General features: G+C 49.1%; 1 protein-coding gene across 3 annotated transcripts in view; it reads right to left on the reverse strand.

Annotated features, from left to right (window-relative positions):
• The window catches only part of CEP19 (centrosomal protein 19), a 129,066-nt gene that overhangs the window by 13,905 nt on the left and 93,059 nt on the right, over window positions 1-22,102 (reverse strand). For all 3 annotated transcript variants that reach the window (XM_078665760.1, XM_078665761.1, XM_078665762.1), the window contains exons 2-3: window positions 19,504-19,579; window positions 16,025-16,217 (exon numbers count right to left, since the gene is read on the reverse strand). In XM_078665760.1, coding sequence (XP_078521886.1) covers window positions 16,025-16,163 — 139 coding nt within the window. In that variant the 5' untranslated portion in view covers window positions 16,164-16,217; window positions 19,504-19,579. The remainder of the gene's footprint in view (window positions 1-16,024; window positions 16,218-19,503; window positions 19,580-22,102) is intronic.

Genomic DNA, 22,102 nt, shown 5'->3' on the forward strand with positions numbered 1-22,102 from the left:
AGATACCCCAGCAATACCAACCCCGAAAGTGGGTCTGCAAACCAATAATCACACCAGAAAGTCCTGGAGAACGGAACGGCCGAAAAAGCCATTTCTCCAGACTTGGCTGTCCAGGCAGTAGTGTCTTGCGAACGTGTGCAGCGAGGCCCACGTAGCTGTCTGACAGATGTCCTGTAAGGGGACTCCTCGGCCCAGGGCCGTAGTAGCCGCCGTGGCCTGAGTAGAATGGGCCCTCAGCCCCACAGGAGGCTCCTTTTTAGCCAAAGAATAGCATGCCTTGATGCACAACACGACCCACCGAGAGATGGTCCGTTTGTGCACCGCCCGTCCCTTCTTAGTGCCAACGTAACCAACAAAGAGTTGGTCATCCACACGGAACTGGCGTGTGCGATCAAGGTAGAAGGAGAGTGCACGTTTTGGGTCCAGACTGTGGAGCCTCTCTTCCTCTTTCGAGGGATGCGGAGGCGAAAAGAAGGTGGGCAAGGTGATGGACTGCCCGATGTGGAAGGCCGTGACTACCTTGGGCAGGAAAGAGGGACGTGTTCTCAACACAACCTTGTCCGGATGGAAAGAAAGGAAAGGATGCTTAGAGGAAAGAACCTGGAGCTCACTCACTCTCCTGTCAGAGGTGATGGCAACCAGGAAAGCAGTCTTAAGAGTAAGGAGACGAAGAGGGCAATTATGAAGTGGCTCGAAAGGAGCGCACATCAAATAAGTAAGAACAAGGTTCAAGTCCCACTGAGGCATCACGAAAGGAACAGGAGGAAACATATGAGTGATGCCCTTCAAGAACCTATTTACAACCGGGGACTTGAAAAGAGAGGGCTGATCAGGTAGCCTTAAAAAGGCGGAAATGGCAGAGAGGTAGCCCTTGATAGTGCCCAGAGCAGAGCCCTGCTGGGCAAGAGAAAGAAGAAAGAGGAGAACCTCAGATAGAGGAGCAGAGAGTGGATCCACAGCCTTTGTTGTGCACCATGCCACAGATTTGTTCCACCTGCAAGTGTATAACGATTTTATGGAGGGACACCTGGCTGCCAGAATCACATCACAGACTTCAGGAGGCAAGTCAAATGGCCTCAACTGTCGGCGCTCAATCTCCACGCATGGAGGTGGAGACTGGACAGGTTCGGGTGAAGGACCGTCCCCTGCTGCTGCGACAGAAGGTCCTCCTGAAGAGGCAGACGAATCGGGGGATCGACTGACATGCTGAGTAGCTCGGGATACCAGTATGTTCGTGCCCAGTCCGGAGCCACAAGGATGACTTGGGCCCGGTCACGCCTGATCTTCTTCAGCACTCTGGGCAGAAGTGGTATACGCGGAAAGGCATACAACAGACCGCAGCTCCACTCGCGATGAAAAGTGCCTCCAAGCTCGTGCCGCCTTGGAAATTCCAACGCGCAGAACTGAAGACATTGCGCGTTCTCTTCTGTTGCGAATAGATCTAACCAAGGCTCTCCCCACTGCTGAAAGAGGCCTTGCGCCACGTCCGAGTTCAGACGCCATTCGTGATCCATCATGCACCGACGGCGGAGTTCGTCCGCCCTGGCGTTCAGAGAACCTGCCAGGTGTTGAACCACCAGGGTCACGCCCTGATGTTCCAGCCATTGCCAGAGACGCAGAGCCTCCTGGCATAGGGTCCACAACCCCACCCCACCCTGTTTGTTGCAGTACCACATGGCAGTGGTATTGTCCATGAACACTTGCACTACACTCCCCCGGACAGAGGGGAGGAATGCTTTCAGCGCAAGACGGATCGCTCGCAGCTCCAGAAGGTTGATGTGGAGCCGGGACTCCGCCGGAGACCAGAGGCCTCTGATCTCCGCATCTCCCATGTGGCCTCCCCAGCCTAGGAGGGACGCGTCCGTCACAACTAAGTACTCCGGTTGGTGAAGGGAGAGGGATCTACCGCTGACCCAGTCGCGGTCCGTGAGCCACCACTGCAACTGACTTGCAGTGCCCTCCGAGATCAAGACATGGTCGGACAAGTTGCCCTGATGCTGGGCCCACTGAAACTTCAGGTCCCACTGCAGAGCCCGCATCCGCCACCTGGCGTAATGCACCAGAAGGATGCAGGAGGCCATCAGCCCCAGAAGCCGCAGCGTCAACCTGACCGAGACTCGGGATAAAGGCTGAAAGATCGTAATCAGAGCCTGAATATACCGAACCCGCTGTTCGGGAGGATAAACCCGAAGCTGCGCCGAGTCCAGAACCGCTCTGATGAACAGGAGCTTCTGAGAGGGGCACAGGTGTGAGTTCGGCACATTGATGGAGAACCCCAGCAGGTGCAGGAGGTCGGCCGTAGTCTGGAGGTGGCTGACGACTGTCTGGGGCGAGCCCGCCTTCAACAACCAGTCGTCGAGATAGGGGAAGACTGACACCGCCATCACTTTCATGAAAACTCGAGGGGCGCTGGTAAGGCCGAAGGGGAGCACGGTAAACTGAAAGTGCTCGTGAACTACCGTGAACCGCAGGTAGGACGGGGATGTGGAAATATGTGTACTGCAAGTCCAACGCTTAAAATCCAGTCTCCTGGGTATAGGGCAGCTAAGACCTGAGCCAAAGTCAGCATCTTGAACTTCTCCTTCCGGAGGAAGCCGTTGACGTCCCGGAGGTCTAAGATAGGGCGTAGGCCCCCTTTGCCCTTCTTGGGAACCAGAAAGTAGAGGGAATAGCAACCACACCCTACTTCTGGCCCAGGAACGTGCTCAAGAGGGCCGTAACTTCCTCCTGCAGAAGATTCAATTGATCCCCTGACACTCGGTGGTATTGAGGTGGCATGGCTGGAGGGGTCCCCTCGAAGGGGAGGGAGTAGCCCCTTTGGACGATTTGCAGCACCCACCTGTTCGATGTGATGGTGCGCCAGTGGAGGAGGTGATGGCGAACCCTGCCCCCCACTGGTGTCGAATGGGCCTGAAAGCTTGGACTAGGAGAGCTTTGAGGCAGATGCTGCGGGGGTGGATGTGGACTGGCCTCGCCGCTGTCTCCGGCCACCGCCACTGCGGTTACCACGTCCACCGCCTCTCTGGATGTTAGTCTGCGGCCCATGGCTGGCAGGACGTGTGGGGGCACCCCTTCCTTGGCCACGAAAGGAGCGAAAGGCAGACTGCTGCTGATGCAGGGCCGACAGGCCCAAGGACTTGGCCGTAGCCCTGGAGTCCTTGAAGCATTCAAGCGCATGATCTGCCTTGCCACCATAGAGGTGGCTGCCATCAAACGGCATGTCCATGAGGGTGCTCTGGACATCAGCCGAAAAGTTGGCGGACCTCAACCAGGCGTGGCGGCGAACCACCACCGTCGCTGACATCGCCGTGCCCAGTGAGTCTGTGGTATCCAGCCCACATCGAATAGAATACCGCGCTGCGCCTCGTCCCTCCACTAGGGCTTGTGCAAGCTTTGCCCGGTCCCCTTCCGGGCACTCTGGCAGCACGGCCGCAACCGTATCCCACAGAGACTGGGTATAACGGCCCAAGAGACACGCAGTGTTGACTGACTGCAGTCCGCAGCTAAGGGACGGGGAACAGCTTCTTACCAAACTGTTCGTACCTCTTGGATTCCCGATCTGGGGGAGCAGTCTGGAATGCGGATTGGGAAGTGGAGGCCTGGATAACCAGGCTCTCGGGGTGGGGAGGGAGGACGAGAAGCTAAGGTCACCCAGAGCTGGGCGGTGGCGCCTGGCGACGTGCCTATCTACAGGAGGGCCTGTACCAAGTGCCCAACAGGACGTCTCCGGAGAGCCAGCCTGCGGTCTAAGGACCTCAGTGAGGATATAAGGCCTCACAGTAGCAACGGGGAGCGTAAGCGCCAAGGCCTTGGCTGCCCGTGTCAGCACCACACTATAAGCAGCCCCCTCCTCCGTAGCCACCGTAGGAGGGGAGACAAAACCAGTGTCAGGCGAGGTGTCTAGACCACTGGTCTCCCCTAGCTCCTCTGTCCAGTCCTGAAAGGACTGACACTCACGTGTCCGAGGGTCCTCAGACCCCTCCCAACCCTCCTCGTCCTCCATCTCCTGAAATTCAGGGTCAAAAGATGGAGCCGGATCAAAGAAGAAAAGTTCTTCGGCCGGCGCCGGATGGGGACCGAGGGAAGGATCGGGGACGATGTTGTCCAGCGACGGCGTCGGGGGGCGACACCCTGGGGGTCGGTGCTGGCGGAGGAGCTGTGAGGTCGACCAGCGGCGATTCGGACCCGGATCCAGTGGGGCCTTGCGGCGTCGGGACCGAAGTCGCCGACGGCGCCGGGGCCGAAGCTGCCGGCCCGCCAAGGACCCCAGTCGGGGCTGTGGGGCCTGAAGGCGCGTTGACAACCCTCGACAGAGGGAAGTGAGTCCTCATGGCCACGAGGAAGTCACGAATCTCCTCCGGCATTGCATTAAGCCCAGGGAACAGCGGGTGTGGGCCTGGCTGCAACGCCTGTGGCGGAACCGCATGGGCGGTGTCGCCCGAACCCCCGGGCGCATTGCGCGAGCGTCGGGGGGAGTCAGAATAGCGGTGTCGCTGCTTTGACTTCTTGTGCCTCTTACCTGAGGACTTGGAGCCCGACGAGTGGTGTCGACTCGACGAGCTGTGATGACTCTGGCCCCGCGACCGGTCCCTCGACCTCCTCCTGGACCGGGACCTCGAACGGCGCGGGGCCGACTGCCGGAGCTCGAGGCGCTTACGGGACCGCTCCCGCCTAGCCTTCGACGTCAAGGCCCGGCAGTCGGAGCATGTCTTGTCATCGTGGTCGAACCCCAAACAATGTAGGCACCGGTGATGGGGGTCGGTAACCGACATCAGTTGGTCGCAGTCGGCACAGGGCTTGAACACGGGCATCCCTACCGGCACCGATGGAGTCGTTCGACTCAAAAAACAGATCAAAAAGATCGAAAAAGTTTAGTCAAAAAATGACTAAGGGTACTACTTTTTCCGGATCGGCACTTGTTGGCGTGGAAAAAAGAAGAACTGACGTCAGCGCGCGAGGGTGGTGTCTAAGTACTCCGACGACATCACGGCGCCAACGACGGACGCGGAGCCGCGGACGACGCCTACCGATGCGCAGGGGTACTGCTACGCAAAACTTCCCGGATCCAGTCTGACGCCTGGGGATATTCGAAGGTAAGGAATCTAATACTAACCTGTTTCTTTCAGATCTTAAAGACACCACCACTGTAAACAGACAATCCACATGGCTAAATGCATCTTTCTCAGCGCCCAGAACCACTCCAGCTGCATCATCTTTCACATCTTCAATGACTTTGGTCTTGTTAGCGAGTGTGGTATTTTATCCCATCAAATTCGACCTTTTATGAATCCTGTTTGGTCTGGGAGTATATCGTGATTTTGGAGTGGCTCTCAGGGAACTCTTTAATGTTCCTTACCTAGTTTGGAAGGGACAATTATAAAAGCCCTCCTTTGGAATGTTTCTGTTTGTTTTCCAAAGGTATGTTTATGACAACTGATAGCACCCCATTACATTCGGTTATACAGTACTCGCATGCCTTGCCTGGTCCAGGTACCTAGGACTATTGGGCAGCCTTGAACCAAATGTTCAAACTCTTCTGACTTAAACTTCTTGTTATTTCTTCTGCCTATGGCGCATCTTCATCTGAAGATGGTCTAGGAATCAACATGTCTTTACATCCACAACTGAACTGGTTCTACATTTTACACGTGCTCATATAAATCCCAAAAGTGTTTGCAATGTTTGGGGTCAAAAAAGTTTGAGATCTGATATGGGTCACTTAGGCTGGCCACCAAATCGGAGGCATAATGTACTTTATTTGTATGGTTAGGTGCCTATCCATCCTGTTACTCTGTAATGTGTTTTCTGTACATAGAGTTGATTCCTCTCTAGGGCCTTGATTATGAGTGGGTCTGCATTTTCCAACCCCTGCGCAAACTCCTGTGCGAAGCATGTTTAGCCTACCTCCTTAAATTCTTGTTGTGTCTTTCCTAGTTTGTTCTTCCCTACTGAGTCCCTGCTGCGTCTGTGCAGGCATTTTGTTTGGTTCCCATCTAAGAGTCCCATTTCAGTCTTCACTGAAGGGTATGCCTAAAAGGGGGATCAAAATCATTTCTCCTGTTTAGAAGGCCTTTAATGTGTCTCATTAAAGAGTTGCTTTTGTCTCAGAAGAGCCATATGTATTTGACAAACTCCTTTACTGACTCCATTAAGTTATCCAATGATTGGTCACCTTCTGACAGCACAACTCATCTAATACAGGAACACTCACAAAAACACAGCCTCTTTTTACTATCTGAGGCGTACTAACACTGCTGCATGATTTCAAGTTACTACTCATCTAATTCCAACATTCACATTGGACCATCTTTTTGATGGTACCTGTGTCTAGTCTAACATTCATACACGTAGGAGCTTTCAAAATCATAACGCATGTTAAGAACACCTTTAATGTGTCCCTTTATGGACTTGCTTTCATTTCCCCACAGTCATTTATCAACAAAATCATGTATTGAGTCTTCTAATTTACTCACTATTAGGGAATCTGTGCATGATCCGATAGCAATGTTCAATAATTCTAGCACGTAGCCACATGCACATTTGTGCATACACACACAAAGTCGGTATTTTACGCCTTTAGCCGTAACAACACTGGTGCATGATATGACATCACTGCTCCCCTAATCTGAGCGCACACACAGCCATTAATTGGGTAATTCCTGTGTCTAGTTGTGCCTATTTTATGTTTCACTGAGTAGTGTATGAAAACTACACATGGAACTGTGTCTCCTTGAATCCTTTTAGGTTATTTCCACCTTGGTTGCGTATCATGTTTAGGATACTTTTGTAGTGGTCATGCGCCTGCCTGGCCCTTCCTTCCACCATTCACGGTCATTCTTTTTGATATGAAGCCTAACCACCGGGTTGAAATCATTCTGTGTCCAAGTTATATGCCCATAAATGTAGACAAACCAAAAGTAAACAAACATTTGCAATGCAATCGGTCTCGCCTTGGGACCTTATATGTATTCAGCTATGCAGCACATTAGCCTGGGTGCTGAAACATCTTTGACAAGGAGGGAAAGTAAGCACCAAACTGCGTGACACGCCAGGTATGGGAACACATGGAGAGAAATATTGCCTTTCAGCGGGCAATGGTAAGCTCTGTTTTTGATATAACTTCAGGGCCTTCGGTGGTCATTTCAATGAAAATGCAAGATTTGAAAAAAATATTATTGTCTACGGGTGCTCGTGGAAGACAATTTCTATGGACTGGAATCTAGAGAATGCTAAAGTGATTCTGGTACTTTACTGACCTCTGCTGACCGATTTCTATCAAGAAAGTTTAATAGAGACAGTTGCCAGAAAAATAAAAAAAGAAGGTCTCTCGGCATAAAGCAATTCTGGTATTTTACTGACCTCTACTGGTCGTTTTCTATCAAGACAGTTAAACAGAGGCAGTTGAACAGAAAAAAAGTCCCTAAGCGGAAGCAGACAACTCCTAGCGCAGATCTCCAGAGCCCACAAAGTACATACATATGTAAGTATATACTAAACTATATACAAGAGGTCTCGAATGCTCGGCCTAAAAATAAGTGGTTGGTGGGATGTAATGGCTTGTCCATCTTTCTGACCCAGTTAGTATTGTCAAAGTATTTTAAGAGTTTGTATTTTAGTCTGGCAATGCCCTAGGAAACTAAGGTAGCATCTTTGTTGTTCATTGGGTTCATTTTTTTGTTTACCTGAAACCTACTAGTTTCCTTTGGTTACTCAATATGTACCTCGGATCAAAGTTGATATATTACTCTTTATTTAGCTACCAGTTTCTATGCCTGCGAAAGCATTTGTATTGGTTTTAAAGTCCAGGAATCGGGACAGTAATGTGAGGTATTTATTTGGGTAGGAAACAAATAATGAATTGTCCACATGTAGAAGTTTCTCGCTCCCCTGTATAACTAATTCACACATTACTTTATTCTAGTAAAATGCTTTTTTCCTCCTTCCATTACCCATTCATTACTTTCCCTCGTAGGGCAACGCTAAGAATTTAGTGGTGTGCTGCAATAAGGAGAAAATTGTCACTAAGGGAGCAGGGTGAAACACGTAGAGTAGGTTGGCAGTTTCTTTTTTTTTTCTTTTCCTCATTTTCCTTAACCCCACTGAAAGAAAAAAGAGGAAAATAACCTCCATCCTTCTTTTCGTGTCCTGCTAAACTCGTTGTTTGCTGCCGTCAGCCAAAGACATTTAATTACTCGAAGGAGGATCGTGGGAAAGAGATTTTTGCTCCACCTAGGTTTTTATACAACCTGCCGGACCAAGTGACTGGGAGACCCTTTTCGGTAGTCCGAGGAACATCAAAGGCATAATTATAGAACCCGGGAAAAAAAAAACCCGGACTCCTACCTCCACAACTTCAGTAGATCCCAAAATGCCAGTTTATTCTTGTTACAGGATCTGGCCAAGTCAACCCTAGACACTTCATACAACGAGGCCAGCCATTCTGAGTGTGTCGGCGCTGTTGACTCTGCCCAATACTTGCATATTTGCCTTCTTGCCAGAAGTATTGCATAAAGAAGTAAGGATCCTGCAGGGCCCATAATGTTGTCATCCAGGCCGAAGATGATTAACCGTAAACTAATAGTCAAAGGGACCATCAGGATAGATTCCATAGATTTTATTACTTTGTCCCAGAAATCACGTATAAGGTGAAAATCCTTGTACATGTAAACATCCGATGCTTCTGGCAATCCACATTTGTTACATACTTTGCCGGGCTGAAAGTTCGAAAGCTTGAGTGGGGAGAGGTACGCTCTATGGCCTGTAAAGATGTGATTGCGCCTAAGCCAAGCAGGTTTGACTATTCTATACAGGGTGTTAAATGAATCCATCCACATCGAATCACATTGTATATTCATCTGGTCTCCCCATAAGTCATCGGCAAGTTTAAATTCGCCATCTGCTTCCTCCGCAATAGCCCAGTACCACATTGAGACCTCCCTTCTCCCTCTAGGCTTTGCCATTAGCTGCTCTTCTAGATTGCTCTCCCTCCCTAATAATGTGTTACTCTTAGCCTGTGACTGAACCCAGCTATTCAATTGAAGATATTTAAACTTGGAGAGACCGGGCCCCACCGCCTCGCGAAGATCTTCCCAAGAAGGCAAAACGGCCCCTTTCAACAAGTCTCCCCATGTTGAAAACCCAGAATCTCTCAGAGGTGTGCTCAGACTATCTGGAGGCATGCAGGCGTACCCAGGGAATCCCATAATGGTGCCTTTTTTGAAAAGTAGCCCAGCCCTACTCTCCTTCTTATTGCTGACCAGCTTCTGGCTATTGACTGAAGAACTTTCAACGTAACTTTAAAAAAAAAATGTTGGTCTCCAAACTTAAACATAAAACCAACTTCCGACAAGTCTGATCCCCTTAGCATGGCCCGGAACAACTCTCCCTCAGTTGTGCTGGTAGGCATTTTCAGCAACATTTGTGAGTGAGATAGCTGGAATGCCCACGCATAATATTGCAAATCGGGCATTGCCAGACCTCCTTTCTCCCTCTTCCACCTGAGCTTCTTCCAAGCTAACCTGGTAGCTCTGTGCTTCCAAATAAATGAATTTAGTTCTCTTTGACATTTCGCTATTTGCTTTGTGTCAAACGCCAGTGGGATGGAACTAAGAAGAAATGTTAGCTTGGGGAGCATGGACATTTTAACTAGATCGATCCTTCCCAAGATTGATAGGGGAAGGTGCACCCAAGAATTCAACTGTTTACGCGTCAGGGCTGCCCCCTCTCCCCTCTCCTGTTTAACCTCTATATAGAACCATTCGCAAAGGTACTTAGAGAAGGCCACAACATCGTTCCGTTTAAATTTGAAGAGTGGGAGAGGAGAGTGGCCCTGTATGCAGATGATAATTTGATCTTTACAGCTGACCTTGATACAGCTTTTTCTACAGTTATCGCACATGCAGAAGAGTTTGGTACAATATCTGGATATGAAATCAATGCGAATACGACCGAGATAATGGCGTGGAACATGGGAAACACACACCATCACATTGCTACCACCATGCGATACCTAGGAATTAGAATAACTCAGGAAGTTGAGAAGATCCCGGAATTCAATCTTAACCGCATTTTTAAAGAGAGGTTGGCAGTTTCAAAAGAAAAATAATTCCCTTATTCTAAAATTTAAACAAGTACTAGTGATAGCTGCTCTAATCAACTCCAGGTTGTATTACCGCAGTGGCCTTCATGGGGGCTGTGCAAGAGGAGCGGGGTACTCCATCTAACCTTTTTTGCCAGCTCCAGATCCTGCAGAACACTGCAGTTAGGGAAGCAGTAGGTTTGAACAAAAAGAGGGCCACATGCCAGAAATGTGCTGAATCCTCCACGGTCTCACACATGGCACCGGGGTGCAGTTTATGGAAATCAAGCACCTAAAAAGTTACTTAAGTAGATTGGCTTCATGCACAGCAGATCTCAGTAAACTGCAAGTTAATCAAATTTCATAAAACCGAGGAGGTTAAAGATAGATTTTTTTCACTTCTCTAGATCAAGCCTCAACTGTTCATTGGCCTAGAACAAGATTAGGGACTGAGTTACGGGCATTAGTAACATGATTTAGTTACACTCAAGAAAGGCACTGCAGGTCTCTTAGCTCATTATACAGAATCTCAACAAGAATACTTTTGGGTAGGGAACTATATAAATCTTTACCAACTCACTCTTAAAATTTTTGCAATAGACCTTACTCAAAGACCAACAGTTCCAATCAATGAATGAGTACTACTGGATTGCAATGAGATTTTTGGTTAAAACTAAAGAGCATGTGGAAGAGGTGTGGCGCAGCAGCCAGGGTGCCAGACTCCGGACCACAGGATTCACGGTTCGCTCCCCGGCGGCAGGTTAGTCCAGCACCATGTGACTCTGGGCAATAGCTTGCTTAATCTTCCCGACGGCCCCCAGCGCCGGGACACCTCTGTCAGAGGAAGCTGGGCGCTTTGCAAGTGCTGGCATTTCCGTTTACATTTAAAGGGCACGTCTGTTGTTGTGAGAAAGTGCATACCTAAAGCTTTTGTCTTTTTGTGGCAGAAATCTCTTGGCAAATAGGTATGGGGCCTTTATAATCCATAACCAAAATCTAAGTGAATGCATCTTTTTTTTTTTTACTGAAGATACAACTCACAAGGGGGATGTTGGGTTATCAGATTTTCCGAAAAACCAAAGGTGGTGATGGACGGAGCGTTGACAATACAAACACTCACCCCCAGTCAACTGATCTGGGTTTAATCCATCACCGTTCTTTAGCTCACTCCGCCACCCCAGTTCAAACATGGCCATATGCAAATCAGTCTGACCCTGTGCCTCATGGGAACAGTCCAGCCCGAACTGCCAAGCCATGTCTTCCCTGGACCGGAATCAAGCTTCCCAGGACCGGTTTCTGGCATTACAGCCGTCTACAGCCAGGCTTGCTTGACTCCAGTGGCAAAGTGAGCAAGGGGCTCACGTCTGAGCATACCCTGCCAACTTAGGGCGAACAAAGAAAAACCAAAGGTGGTGATGGACGGAGCGTTGACAATACAAACACTCACCCCCAGTCAACTGATCTGGGTTTAATCCATCACCGTTCTTTAGCTCACTCCTCCACCCGAGTTCAGACATGGCCATATGCAAAACAGTCTGACCCTGTGCCTCATGGGAACAGTCCAGCCCGAACTGCCAAGCCATGTCTTCCCTGGACCGGAATCAAGCTTCCCAGGACCGGTTTCTGGCATTACAGCTGTCTTCAGCCGGGCTTGCTTGACTCCAGTGGCAAAGTGAGCAAGGGACTCATGTCTGAGCATACCCTGCCAACTTAGGGCGAACAAAGAAAAACCAAAGGTGGTGATGGACGGAGCGTTGACAATACAAACACTCACCCCCAGTCAACTGATCTGGGTTTAATCCATCACCGTTCTTTAGCTCACTCCGCCACCCCAGTTCAGACATGGCCATATGCAAATCAGTCTAACCCTGTGCCTCATGGGAACAGTCCAGCCCGAACTGCCAAGCCATGGTGAGTGTTTGTATTGTCAACGCTCCGTCCATCCCCACCTTTGGTTTTTCTTTGTTCGCCCTAAGTTGGCAGGGTATGCTCAGACATGAGTCCCTTGCTCACTTTGCCACTGGAGTCAAGCAAGCCCGGCTGAAGACAGCTGTAATGCCAGAAACCGGTCCTGGGAAGCTTGATTCCGGTCCAGGGAAGACATGGTTTGGCAGTTCAGGCTGGACTGTTCCCATGAGGCACAGGGTCAGAATGATTTGCATATGGCCATGTCTGAACTGGGGTGGCGGAGTGAGCTAAAGAACGGTGATGGATTAAACCCAGATCAGTTGACTGGGGGTGAGTATTTGTATTGTCAACGCTCCGTCCATCACCACCTTTGGTTTTTCTTTGTTCGCCCTAAGTTGGCAGGGTATGCTCAGACGTGAGTCCCTTGCTCACTTTGCCACTGGAGTCAAGCAAGCCCGGCTGAAGACGGCTGTAATGCCAGAAACCGGTCCTGGGAAGCTTGATTCCGGTCCAGGGAAGACATGGTTTGGCAGTTCGGGCTGGACTGTTCCCATGAGGCACAGGGTCAGACTGATTTGCATATGGCCATGTCTGAACTGGGGTGGCGGAGTGAGCTAAAGAACGGTGATGGATTAAACCCAGATCAGTTGACTGGGGGTGAGTGTTTGTATTGTCAACGCTCCGTCCATCACCATCTTTGGTTTTTCTTTGTTCGCCCTAAGTTGGCAGGGTATGCTCAGACGTGAGTCCCTTGCTCACTTTGCCACTGGAGTCAAGCAAGCCCGGCTGAAGACGGCTGTAATGCCAGAAACCGGTCCTGGGAAGCTTGATTCCGGTCCAGGGAAGACATGGTTTGGCAGTTCGGGCTGGACTGTTCCCATGAGGCACAGGGTCAGACTGATTTGCATATTGCCATGTCTGAACTGGGGTGGCGGAGTGAGCTAAAGAACGGTGATGGATTAAACCCAGATCAGTTGACTGGGGGTGAGTGTTTGTATTGTCAACGCTCCGTCCATCACCACCTTTGGTTTTCCTTATCAGATTTTACACCAACTCCATTTTAGATGATAACTAAAAAATGTCACAAAAAAGTAACACTTTGAAGAAAAGAATACATTAAGAAATAAAATTATGACCTTAGTAATGACATTTAAGATCTCCAAAGCGAGACGAGGATTACAGACATTGGCTGATCCATTATTATGTTAGAAGCTGGTAGCACATGATGGAGAAGTTTATATCCCAAACATCTAGGTAAAAGTCATCACATGTACTTGCAACATTCTTCAAAATAAAAAAAACTATGAGGCTTGTTGATGTTGATATGTGTTGGGATGGAAAAGTACTCCATATGGTAATGGATCTGCTCCCCCGCCCTGAGCTCCCCAGCTGGCCTGATGTCTGGATCTCGAATGCTGATTCTTGTTGTCATAAGCAAACGCGATCATGTGTATGCTCTATGACATAGGCTTGTCTCACAAATTGCTGTCTTGTTGGACCAGTAGGGGTACACAAAGAACTACCCTCATAGTGGTAGAATACTGTCTAGTGACTAGTAGGATTGAACAGGTAGTTTTTGCCGGTGTCACTGGAGTGAGACTTATAAGCTCCCTCATTTAATGTTCCGCTGCTGTGTGAATTACTCAACCTTGTCCTACATTTATTGGATGAGTAGTGCAGCATGAGGCATGCGTGTGGTACATGTGCTGAGTGTATGTGTGCTAGTGAATTGTACACTACAAGGATAATGCAGTATTGTGCAGTCCATGTATGTTAATACATGTGGGTGTATGTGTACCTGTGAAGGGTACAATACATGAAGGATGTAGTGTTATGCAGTGCACATATGTTGTGTACATGTGCTGGGTATATGTGTGCCTATGAATGGCACAATACATGGCAGACTCTGGGTTCCATTTTGGGACACCCAGGGCTGCATGACGAAACATAAGGAGAGACGGTAGAGGAATACCCCTGACAGATCTGTATAAAGCTGCATGCCTGTAAGCTGAGTGAGACACACTGGAGAAGGGATAGACAGGCTACCCCAACCCACTTAAAGAGTGGTTTCTGAGTCAGAGGGAGGTCACAAGGAAGGACCTTGGGAACAACTCAGGAAGGAGATGGGGCTTATAAGGGAATTATAAAGAGTAGGGCTGAGGCCCTGGGCTAACCTTTTAATAAACATATCACTGTGGCTGACACCTAGGAGTGACCCTCTGGTCACTCCTATGATCTGTGTTGTGGAGCTTTGAAGTTGCTCCTCCTGTGACAGATCGCTTTCAAGAGGAAGAGAGGGCCAAGGAGTAGGCACTTCAAAAGAAATAGACATCTAACATAAACCTCAAATATTCAGACTCTAAATCGTATTTGGTGTCAGGAACTAGACTATAAGAAGGGGAGCTTGAGACCCCAAACATTGTCAGCGGTTAAGCAGCAAGTCAGACTGTGTGAAGAGTAGAGGCTCTGCAAGACTTCTGACTGTGACCTGGGCTGAAGGCCGAGGCTTATTAGTCTCTCAGCTGAGTGAAAGGACATCACCCAGGGCATCCAAGAGAACCTGCCCTGGAGCACCAGCACCAGCCTGCTTGCCAAGACCAGTGTGCCCTGTGAAGAAGAGGAGAGTGTTGGAGGGAGCGAGGTCCAGAGTGGATTCCCTTAGCACGGTGAGAGGAGGCGGCTACTGCACCAATCAGGTCATTGCCCTATGTGTAGGGAAAGTCATCAACCCTCATATGCCACAGGAGGGCCGCTGTGAAGTGAGCTATGATTGTCACTGTACCGACTGGGTCTTCACCCCTTTGCAGTGAGAACTGGGGACCACATATGGCAGGAGAGGCCCCCGTTAAGAGATTGCCATACTGAGCAGGCTTAAGCCTGTGTGAGGTAGAAAGCTGGTGACCACCTTGAAGAAATCTGCTGTGCCGATCAGGTCGGAGCCCAGGTGCAGTGGAGAGAAGGTGACCCTGTATGCCAGAGCGGGCCACTGGGACCAAGCAAGAAGTGTTACCTGGTAGGAACATCACCAGAGGAGAGAGGCCGTCATGCGGACCCCTCTGGACCTACACCATGATGCAAAAATCCTAATGTTGATCCTCCACTTGCTTACCCCTAGCAACCTACACTCACTGTGGTTGAGCCACAAACAACCTGCGGTTGCACGACTGCGTGTGAGGAACCGGAGGACTGCCGAGCCCTGCTCGCCTGAGCTGCGTGCAGAGAACTTACCTGAGACAGACACTATAGCTCCAGCGCCCACAGAGGGGGCGCAATTAGGGACTCCGATTGGTCCGATCCTGCAGGTGGTGGTAAGACTGATTTCAGGACAGTCAGTTCTATTGTAACTTGTTTGCCAGACAGCGTTGCAGCACTGGAACACTTTTGACTTTAATACAGAGTGAAACTCCTGAGACACGGACTATTAGTGGAGCTTTACCTTGCTGTCGCATATAGAGAATGGGGACTAACCACTATCGCTAGAGTGAGGAGGGAGTGGGATTCAGGGAACCACCTAAAGAAACACTAGAGCACAACCAAAGGGGGCTGTGAAAGTTGTTTGTGAATGTTGCATTTCCCTTTGTGTTAGTAGAGGTACAATAAATACTTATTTTTTTCATAAAAGCAAGTATTTTACTGGACAATCATTTATTGCTGCTGTACGTATTTTGAGTGTGAAGCTTTGTTCACTCCCTATATCTACCTCGCCTTCGAGAAGCCTTGGACTGCTCGAACTGCGCTACTTTTGAGAGTCAAGTGCTGAAGGGTTACCTGGCCAAGCTGCTCAGGATCCATAGTAGGTTGGGCCGCAGCACATCAGGAGTGAAAGGCCTTAACCCCCATGGTTGGGCTCAGTAACCCTTGGTTGTCGTGTGGCCTTCTGTATTGGGTTCTGACAGTATGTATATAGGGATTTTGAAAAGCTAAATAATATCTTTATATTCAATACTTGATCAAGTTGTGCATTAAAATAAATATCTGGCTTGAGGTCTTCAAAAACATTTGAAATATACACAAGTTTGATGACATAGTACAGTATACCAGAGAACTTGGAGAAGTTCCTTATAGGCATTATGCGCTGGCGCATTTTGCCTTCGCTGCCATTTTCTTCCTCGTTGTACACCAGAATGATGGCTGGGGGCTGGTAACGTATGCCACACTTTCTTGCAAGATATTTCATGACTGCTCATGATGTGTGAATCACCGACCAGATGAAGTAATGGTTACAGGGCTCCTGGGAAGACAAAGAGGAGATGTTTGAATTAGTTGAGATTGAATAACTTGGCAGAAATGATAAGGTGGTCATTCTGTTGCATGGACAGATGTGCTAAGGGCTGCAGCACAGGGATACAGAGTGTTTCATTCCGAATGGCTAATTGAAATATAAGAAAAACATAATGGTTACTAACAATTAACTTCTGATAGGATGTCAAGTAAATAAATGCAGTTCTACCTACCTTAAGAAACCTAGCCTTGACCCACTAACACTTGGCAGTTACCGCCCCATTTCCCTGTTACCCTATCTGAGTAAGGCCTTAGAAGCACATGTCGCCACTTCTTTTAGCTCTTTTGTAAAACAGACACACTATCTGAACTCTCACCAGGCAGGTTTTAGACCTGAACACTCCACTGAGTCTGTTATCTTGGCAGTTATGGATGAATTGAGAAGGGGGGCCAACCAGGGTACTATATAGGCCCTGGTGCTTCTCGATCTGCTGGCTGCCTTCGACACGGTCGATCACCATCTTCTGATCGATCATGTCGGTCACGCGGGGATGCAAGGCTTGTCTTTGAAATGGACTGCTTCCTTTATTAGCAATCGCTGGCAATCAGTACGCCTGGCCAGCTTTAGGGCAGAGCAAACAAAATGTACTTGTGGGGTCCTGCAGGGCTCTTCCCTTTCACCCTTACTTTTCAATCTGAATGTTCTCCCCTTGGTTTTGGCCCTTCGTAAAAGAGAGGTTGCAGTCTTTAATTACGCAGACAACCTTCAGCTGGTATTTAACATCGACACTTCGGCATCATCTGTGTCCAGCTTCCAATCTACTATGAATTTCAAACAGGAAGGCGTGGGTTCGTCCCTTAGCATTATGGTAAATGCAGTTTGTTTGTAGTGCATGCTTACTTGGTATTTTGCTGGAGTGTTCCACCAAAGTTGGTGCAGGTTAGTGCTGTACATCTCTAGACACATGTGTTTCTGGATTATATCCTTCATCAGTAGAGATAAACAAAAAACGATTTTCATCTGGGGTGGCTGAGCAGGCTGCCACAATTCTTACAGGTCTCAGTACCTCTCACAGGCGCACAGGTGCATCTCCACAAGCTCGTCAGCTCAATGGCTCAAGGGAGCCTTTTCAAACAGGAAGGGATGGGAGCACACTGCTGACCTCCCAGCACAGTTAGCACCTTAGCAGTATGGTAAATACAGTTTGTAGTACATGCTTACTTTGTATTTTGCTGGAGGTTTCCACCAAAGTTGGTGCAGGTTAGTGCTGTACATCTCTAGACACATGTGTTTCTGGATTATATCCTTCATCAGTAGAGATAAACAAAAAACGATTTTCATCTGGGGTGGCTGAGCAGGCTGCCACAATTCTTACAGGTCTCAGTACCTCTCACAGGCGCACAGGTGCATCTCCACAAGCTCGTCAGCTCAATGGCTCAAGGGAGCCTTTTCAAACAGGAAGGGGTGGGAGCACACTGCTGACCTCCCAGCACAGTTCGCCCCTTAGCAGTATGGTAAATACAGTTTGTAGTACATGCTTACTTTGTATTTTGCTGGAGGTTTCCACCAAAGTTGGTGCAGGTTAGTGCTGTACATCTCTAGACACACTAAGGGGTGAACTGTGCTGGGAGGTGAAGCAGTGTGCTCCCATCCCCCTTCTGTTTAAAAAGGCTCCCTTGAGCCACTGAGCTGGCGAGCTCTTGGAGATGCACCTGTGTGCCAGGGAGAGGTACAGAGACCTGAGAGGATTGTGGCAGCTTTCTCAGCAAACCCCAGATGAATTTCTTTTTATCTCTACTGATGAAGGATATAATCCAGAAACACACGTGTCTAGAGATTACAGCACTAACCTGCACCAACTTTGGTGAAACACTCTGCAAACTTTCAAGTAAGCATTTAAATTGAACTGCATTTACCAGGATGCAAAGGGGCGAACTGTGCTGGGAGGTGAAGCAGTGTACTCCCATCCCCCTTCTGTTTAAAAAGGCTCCCTTTAGCCACTGAGTTGACAAGCTCTTGGAGATGCACCTGTGCACCAGGGAGAGGTACAGAGACCTGAAAGGATTGTGGCAGCTTTCTCAGCAAACCCCAGATGAATTTCATTTTATCTCTACTGATGAAGGATATAATCCAGAAACACATGTGTCTAGAGATTAACAGCACTAACCTGCACAAACTTCGGTGAAACACTCTGCAGACTTTCAAGTAAGCATTTAAATTGAACTGCATTTACCAGGATGCAAAGGGGTGAAAGCAGTGTGCTCCCATCCCCCTTCTGCTATGAATTTCATCAGAGATTGGATGAATACCAATCAACTCAAGTTAAACCCAGACAAAACGAAGCTGATTCTTACTGGCAGGCGGGCTAACCCCTGGAATTCCGACTTTTGGCCACCGCCACTAGGGAGCCCCTCCTAGTCAGCTCAGTCAAAAGTCTGGGAATCGTTATCAGCCATGATTTAACCATGAAGGCTCAGATTAGCTCAGTGCTCTCTGCGTGTTTTTTCCATCTCCGCAGAATTCGGAAAATCAGCAGATTCCTTTCCACCGCAGCTCTGACCCAAGTGGTTCTTGCCTTGGTTATATCACGTATTGACTATGCAAACTCCCTGTATACTGGCATACCGGCCTACCAGTTGCATTGGTTGCAACTGGTCCAGAATCAGGCCTCTAGGCTCATCTTCGGTCAGCCTAAACACCGGCACGTGAGTCCATTGCTGAAAAGCCTTCATTGGCTTCCATTACCCCAATGCGGTCTGTTTAAGTTGGGCTGTACCATCTACAAAGCCCTTTCAGGACGCGGGCATGCTTTCATCGCCTCCAATATACTGCGGTACATCCCCTCTCGCGACCTACGTTCTTCAAACAAAAACTTGCTGGTCTCCCATACTTTTAAACGAAAAAAACATGAAGGTCTTAGATACACGACCTTGGCCCCCCAGTTCTGGAACACCCTTCCCCCAAATCTGAACACCGCCGAATCCTACATCAAGTTCAGGAAACTACTTAAGACCTGGCTATTTACCCAGGCGTATAACTGAAAACCCACTCCCTACTCTGCAACTGCTGCCGTCCTCCCTCAGAGCCAAGAAACCGCCTGGTCACCTTTAACATAACATAACAAAGCCAGAGAGCATGAACTACAAACTATCAATGATCCACAACTGGTAAAGGAAGCGAAGACAGTCAGCCTTTGGGAATAACATATCGTTCCAAAGACCTACTTTCATATGACACGATCTTGAACCAAGGGAAGCAGAAAGTTAATTTGTTAGTCATATGTTCAGAATCTCACCTGTAGGCCACTTGCTGTAATCAGGTCAAAGTTGGTAGAGAAGTAACATTGTTGCTGTCTTCAAATCTTCAGTTTCCTGTGTAGAGATTACAGTTATAGTCCAGTATCCATGGCTTGGTGTCTACTTGGACGAAACAAACACACACACACACCAGATCTTAACTAGACAAGGTCATCATATTTTAGCCTGCAGCATAGCGGATAGGTTTGGACTGTCATAAAAATACACAACTGACAGACATCCCTGAACACAACACATATTTGCAACACACACACATTAGAGGGGGTTTATTATATACTAATGAACCATTTTAGTTCGTTTGCAAAATCCTATCCTAAATTCGTACTCGGATATTCCGAGCTATGTAATTTTTTTTTCTTTTACATAGGTACAACACATGTGACTAGGCTGCTGGCTCATAGGTAGGGAAATGTCCTTTTGCTGGGCAAGGCAGCCATGTCCTCTGCTCCTCCTCTTGTGAATTACGTGGTTATAGCGTTTTGTACATGGTTACTAGAAGTGCCTAACAGATATGCCGTGGCAACCCACTGCTATGTGCAGATTAATCTAAGACACAGAATGGTTGGAGCACATTACTGAAGGGGTGACAGTGTAGTCAGTAAGCAATTAGTAAGAAATATTCCTAGGCTTGAAGTAAAAGTCCACAAAGGTTGCCAGCTAACCCATTACATGATGGGCACATCTAATAACCGGTCACTGGGCTCGATTCATTGTTAATGAGGATGGCAAGGCAACTACCTGATGTCAAGGAGTTGTTGCAGAAGCACTGCATAATAAGCATTAGTGAACTGCATGGCAGTGATTTTCATTGTTGTGATGGTTATGCACAATTTGTATTGTTTGAGTTTCTCCATAAAAATACATTAGATTAGTCATATTATGTTAGTATGACAATATCTACATAATTAACATTATTAGGGTCTACAAGCTTATACCTGAAAGAACATTAGTAAGGGGGTTAGTGAGGCACCATCCTTTTTAGGTCGAGCCTCGACAGCGCATGCACGTCCACGTCCACAACCACCACCACCACCACGTCCACCACCACCACCTCGTCCACCACCACGACCTCGTCCACCACCACGACCACATCCACCGCCACCACCACGACCATGTCCAACAAATCCACCACCACGTCCACCACCACGTCCACCACCATCACATCCACCTCCATCACCACGTCTAACCCCACCACGTCCTCCACCACCACGTCCACCACCACCACCATGTCCAACACGTCCACCACCACCACGTCCACCACCACCACGTCCACCACCACCACATCCACCATCACCACCACGTCCACCACCACATCCACCCCCATGCCCACCGCCACGTCACCACCACCACCACCACCACGTCCACCACCAACACATCCACCATCACCACCATTACCACCACGTCCACCACCACGTCCACCACTACGTCCACCACCATGTCCATCACCACTTCCACCACCACCACCACATCCACCACCACCACCATGTCCACCACCATGTCCACCATCACTTCCACCACCACATGCACCACCACCACCATGTCCACCACCACGTACACCACCACCACCGCCATGTCCACCACCACCACCACATCCACCACCAGTTCCACCACCACCACCACGTCCACAACACATCCACCATCACCACCATTACCACCACGTCCACCACCACGTACACCACCACCACATCCACCACCACCACCTCCACCACCACCATCACCACATCCATCACGTCCACCACCACGTCAACCACCACGTCCACCACTACGTCCACCACCACTACGTCCACCACCACACCCACCACCATGTCCACCACCACAACCACGTACACCACCATCACCACCCGTGCCGGGTAAAGTGTCACTGGAGGGCAGGGGTAATAGGAGTGTCAACCCTGGCTGTACATGGGACGTTTAAGGATGCATTGGGTGCCAAAAGACGGGAATAGGGGCTAGAAGTATTACACCAGACCCAATATACATTTTAAAGAGGCGCAATGTCACAGGGGCTCCTGTAAAAGCACTTGCAGCATCTCTACCTCACAGTGGCATACCTGCACGAGCCACTAACTCAAAACAAGCATTGGCATAGCCAATAGGTCTCGCCTTTTGGACCACCACCACGTCCATCACCATGACATCCACCACCATCACCATGTCCAACACCACCATGTCCACCATGTCCTTCACGACCACCACGTCCACGTCCACCACCACCACCACGGCCACCACAACCACGTCCACCACCACCACCACATCTGCCACCACCACCATGTCCACCACCACATCCATCACCACCACGGCCACCACCACCAAGTCCACCACCACCATGTCCACCACCACGTCCACCACCACCACCATGTCCACCACCACCACATCTACCATGTCCACCACCACCACATCCACAACGTCCACCACCACCACGTCCACCATCACCGCTGCGTCTACCACCACCACCACACCCCCCACTACCATCACCACAACCATCATGTCCTCCACCACGTCCACCACCACCGCCATGTCCACCACCACGTCCTCCACCACCACCACCAGTTCCACCACCACCACCACGATATTCAC

The sequence above is a fragment of the Lissotriton helveticus genome, chromosome 11, assembly GCF_964261635.1.
Source record: "Lissotriton helveticus chromosome 11, aLisHel1.1, whole genome shotgun sequence".
NCBI classification, from domain to species: Eukaryota; Metazoa; Chordata; class Amphibia; order Caudata; family Salamandridae; genus Lissotriton; species Lissotriton helveticus.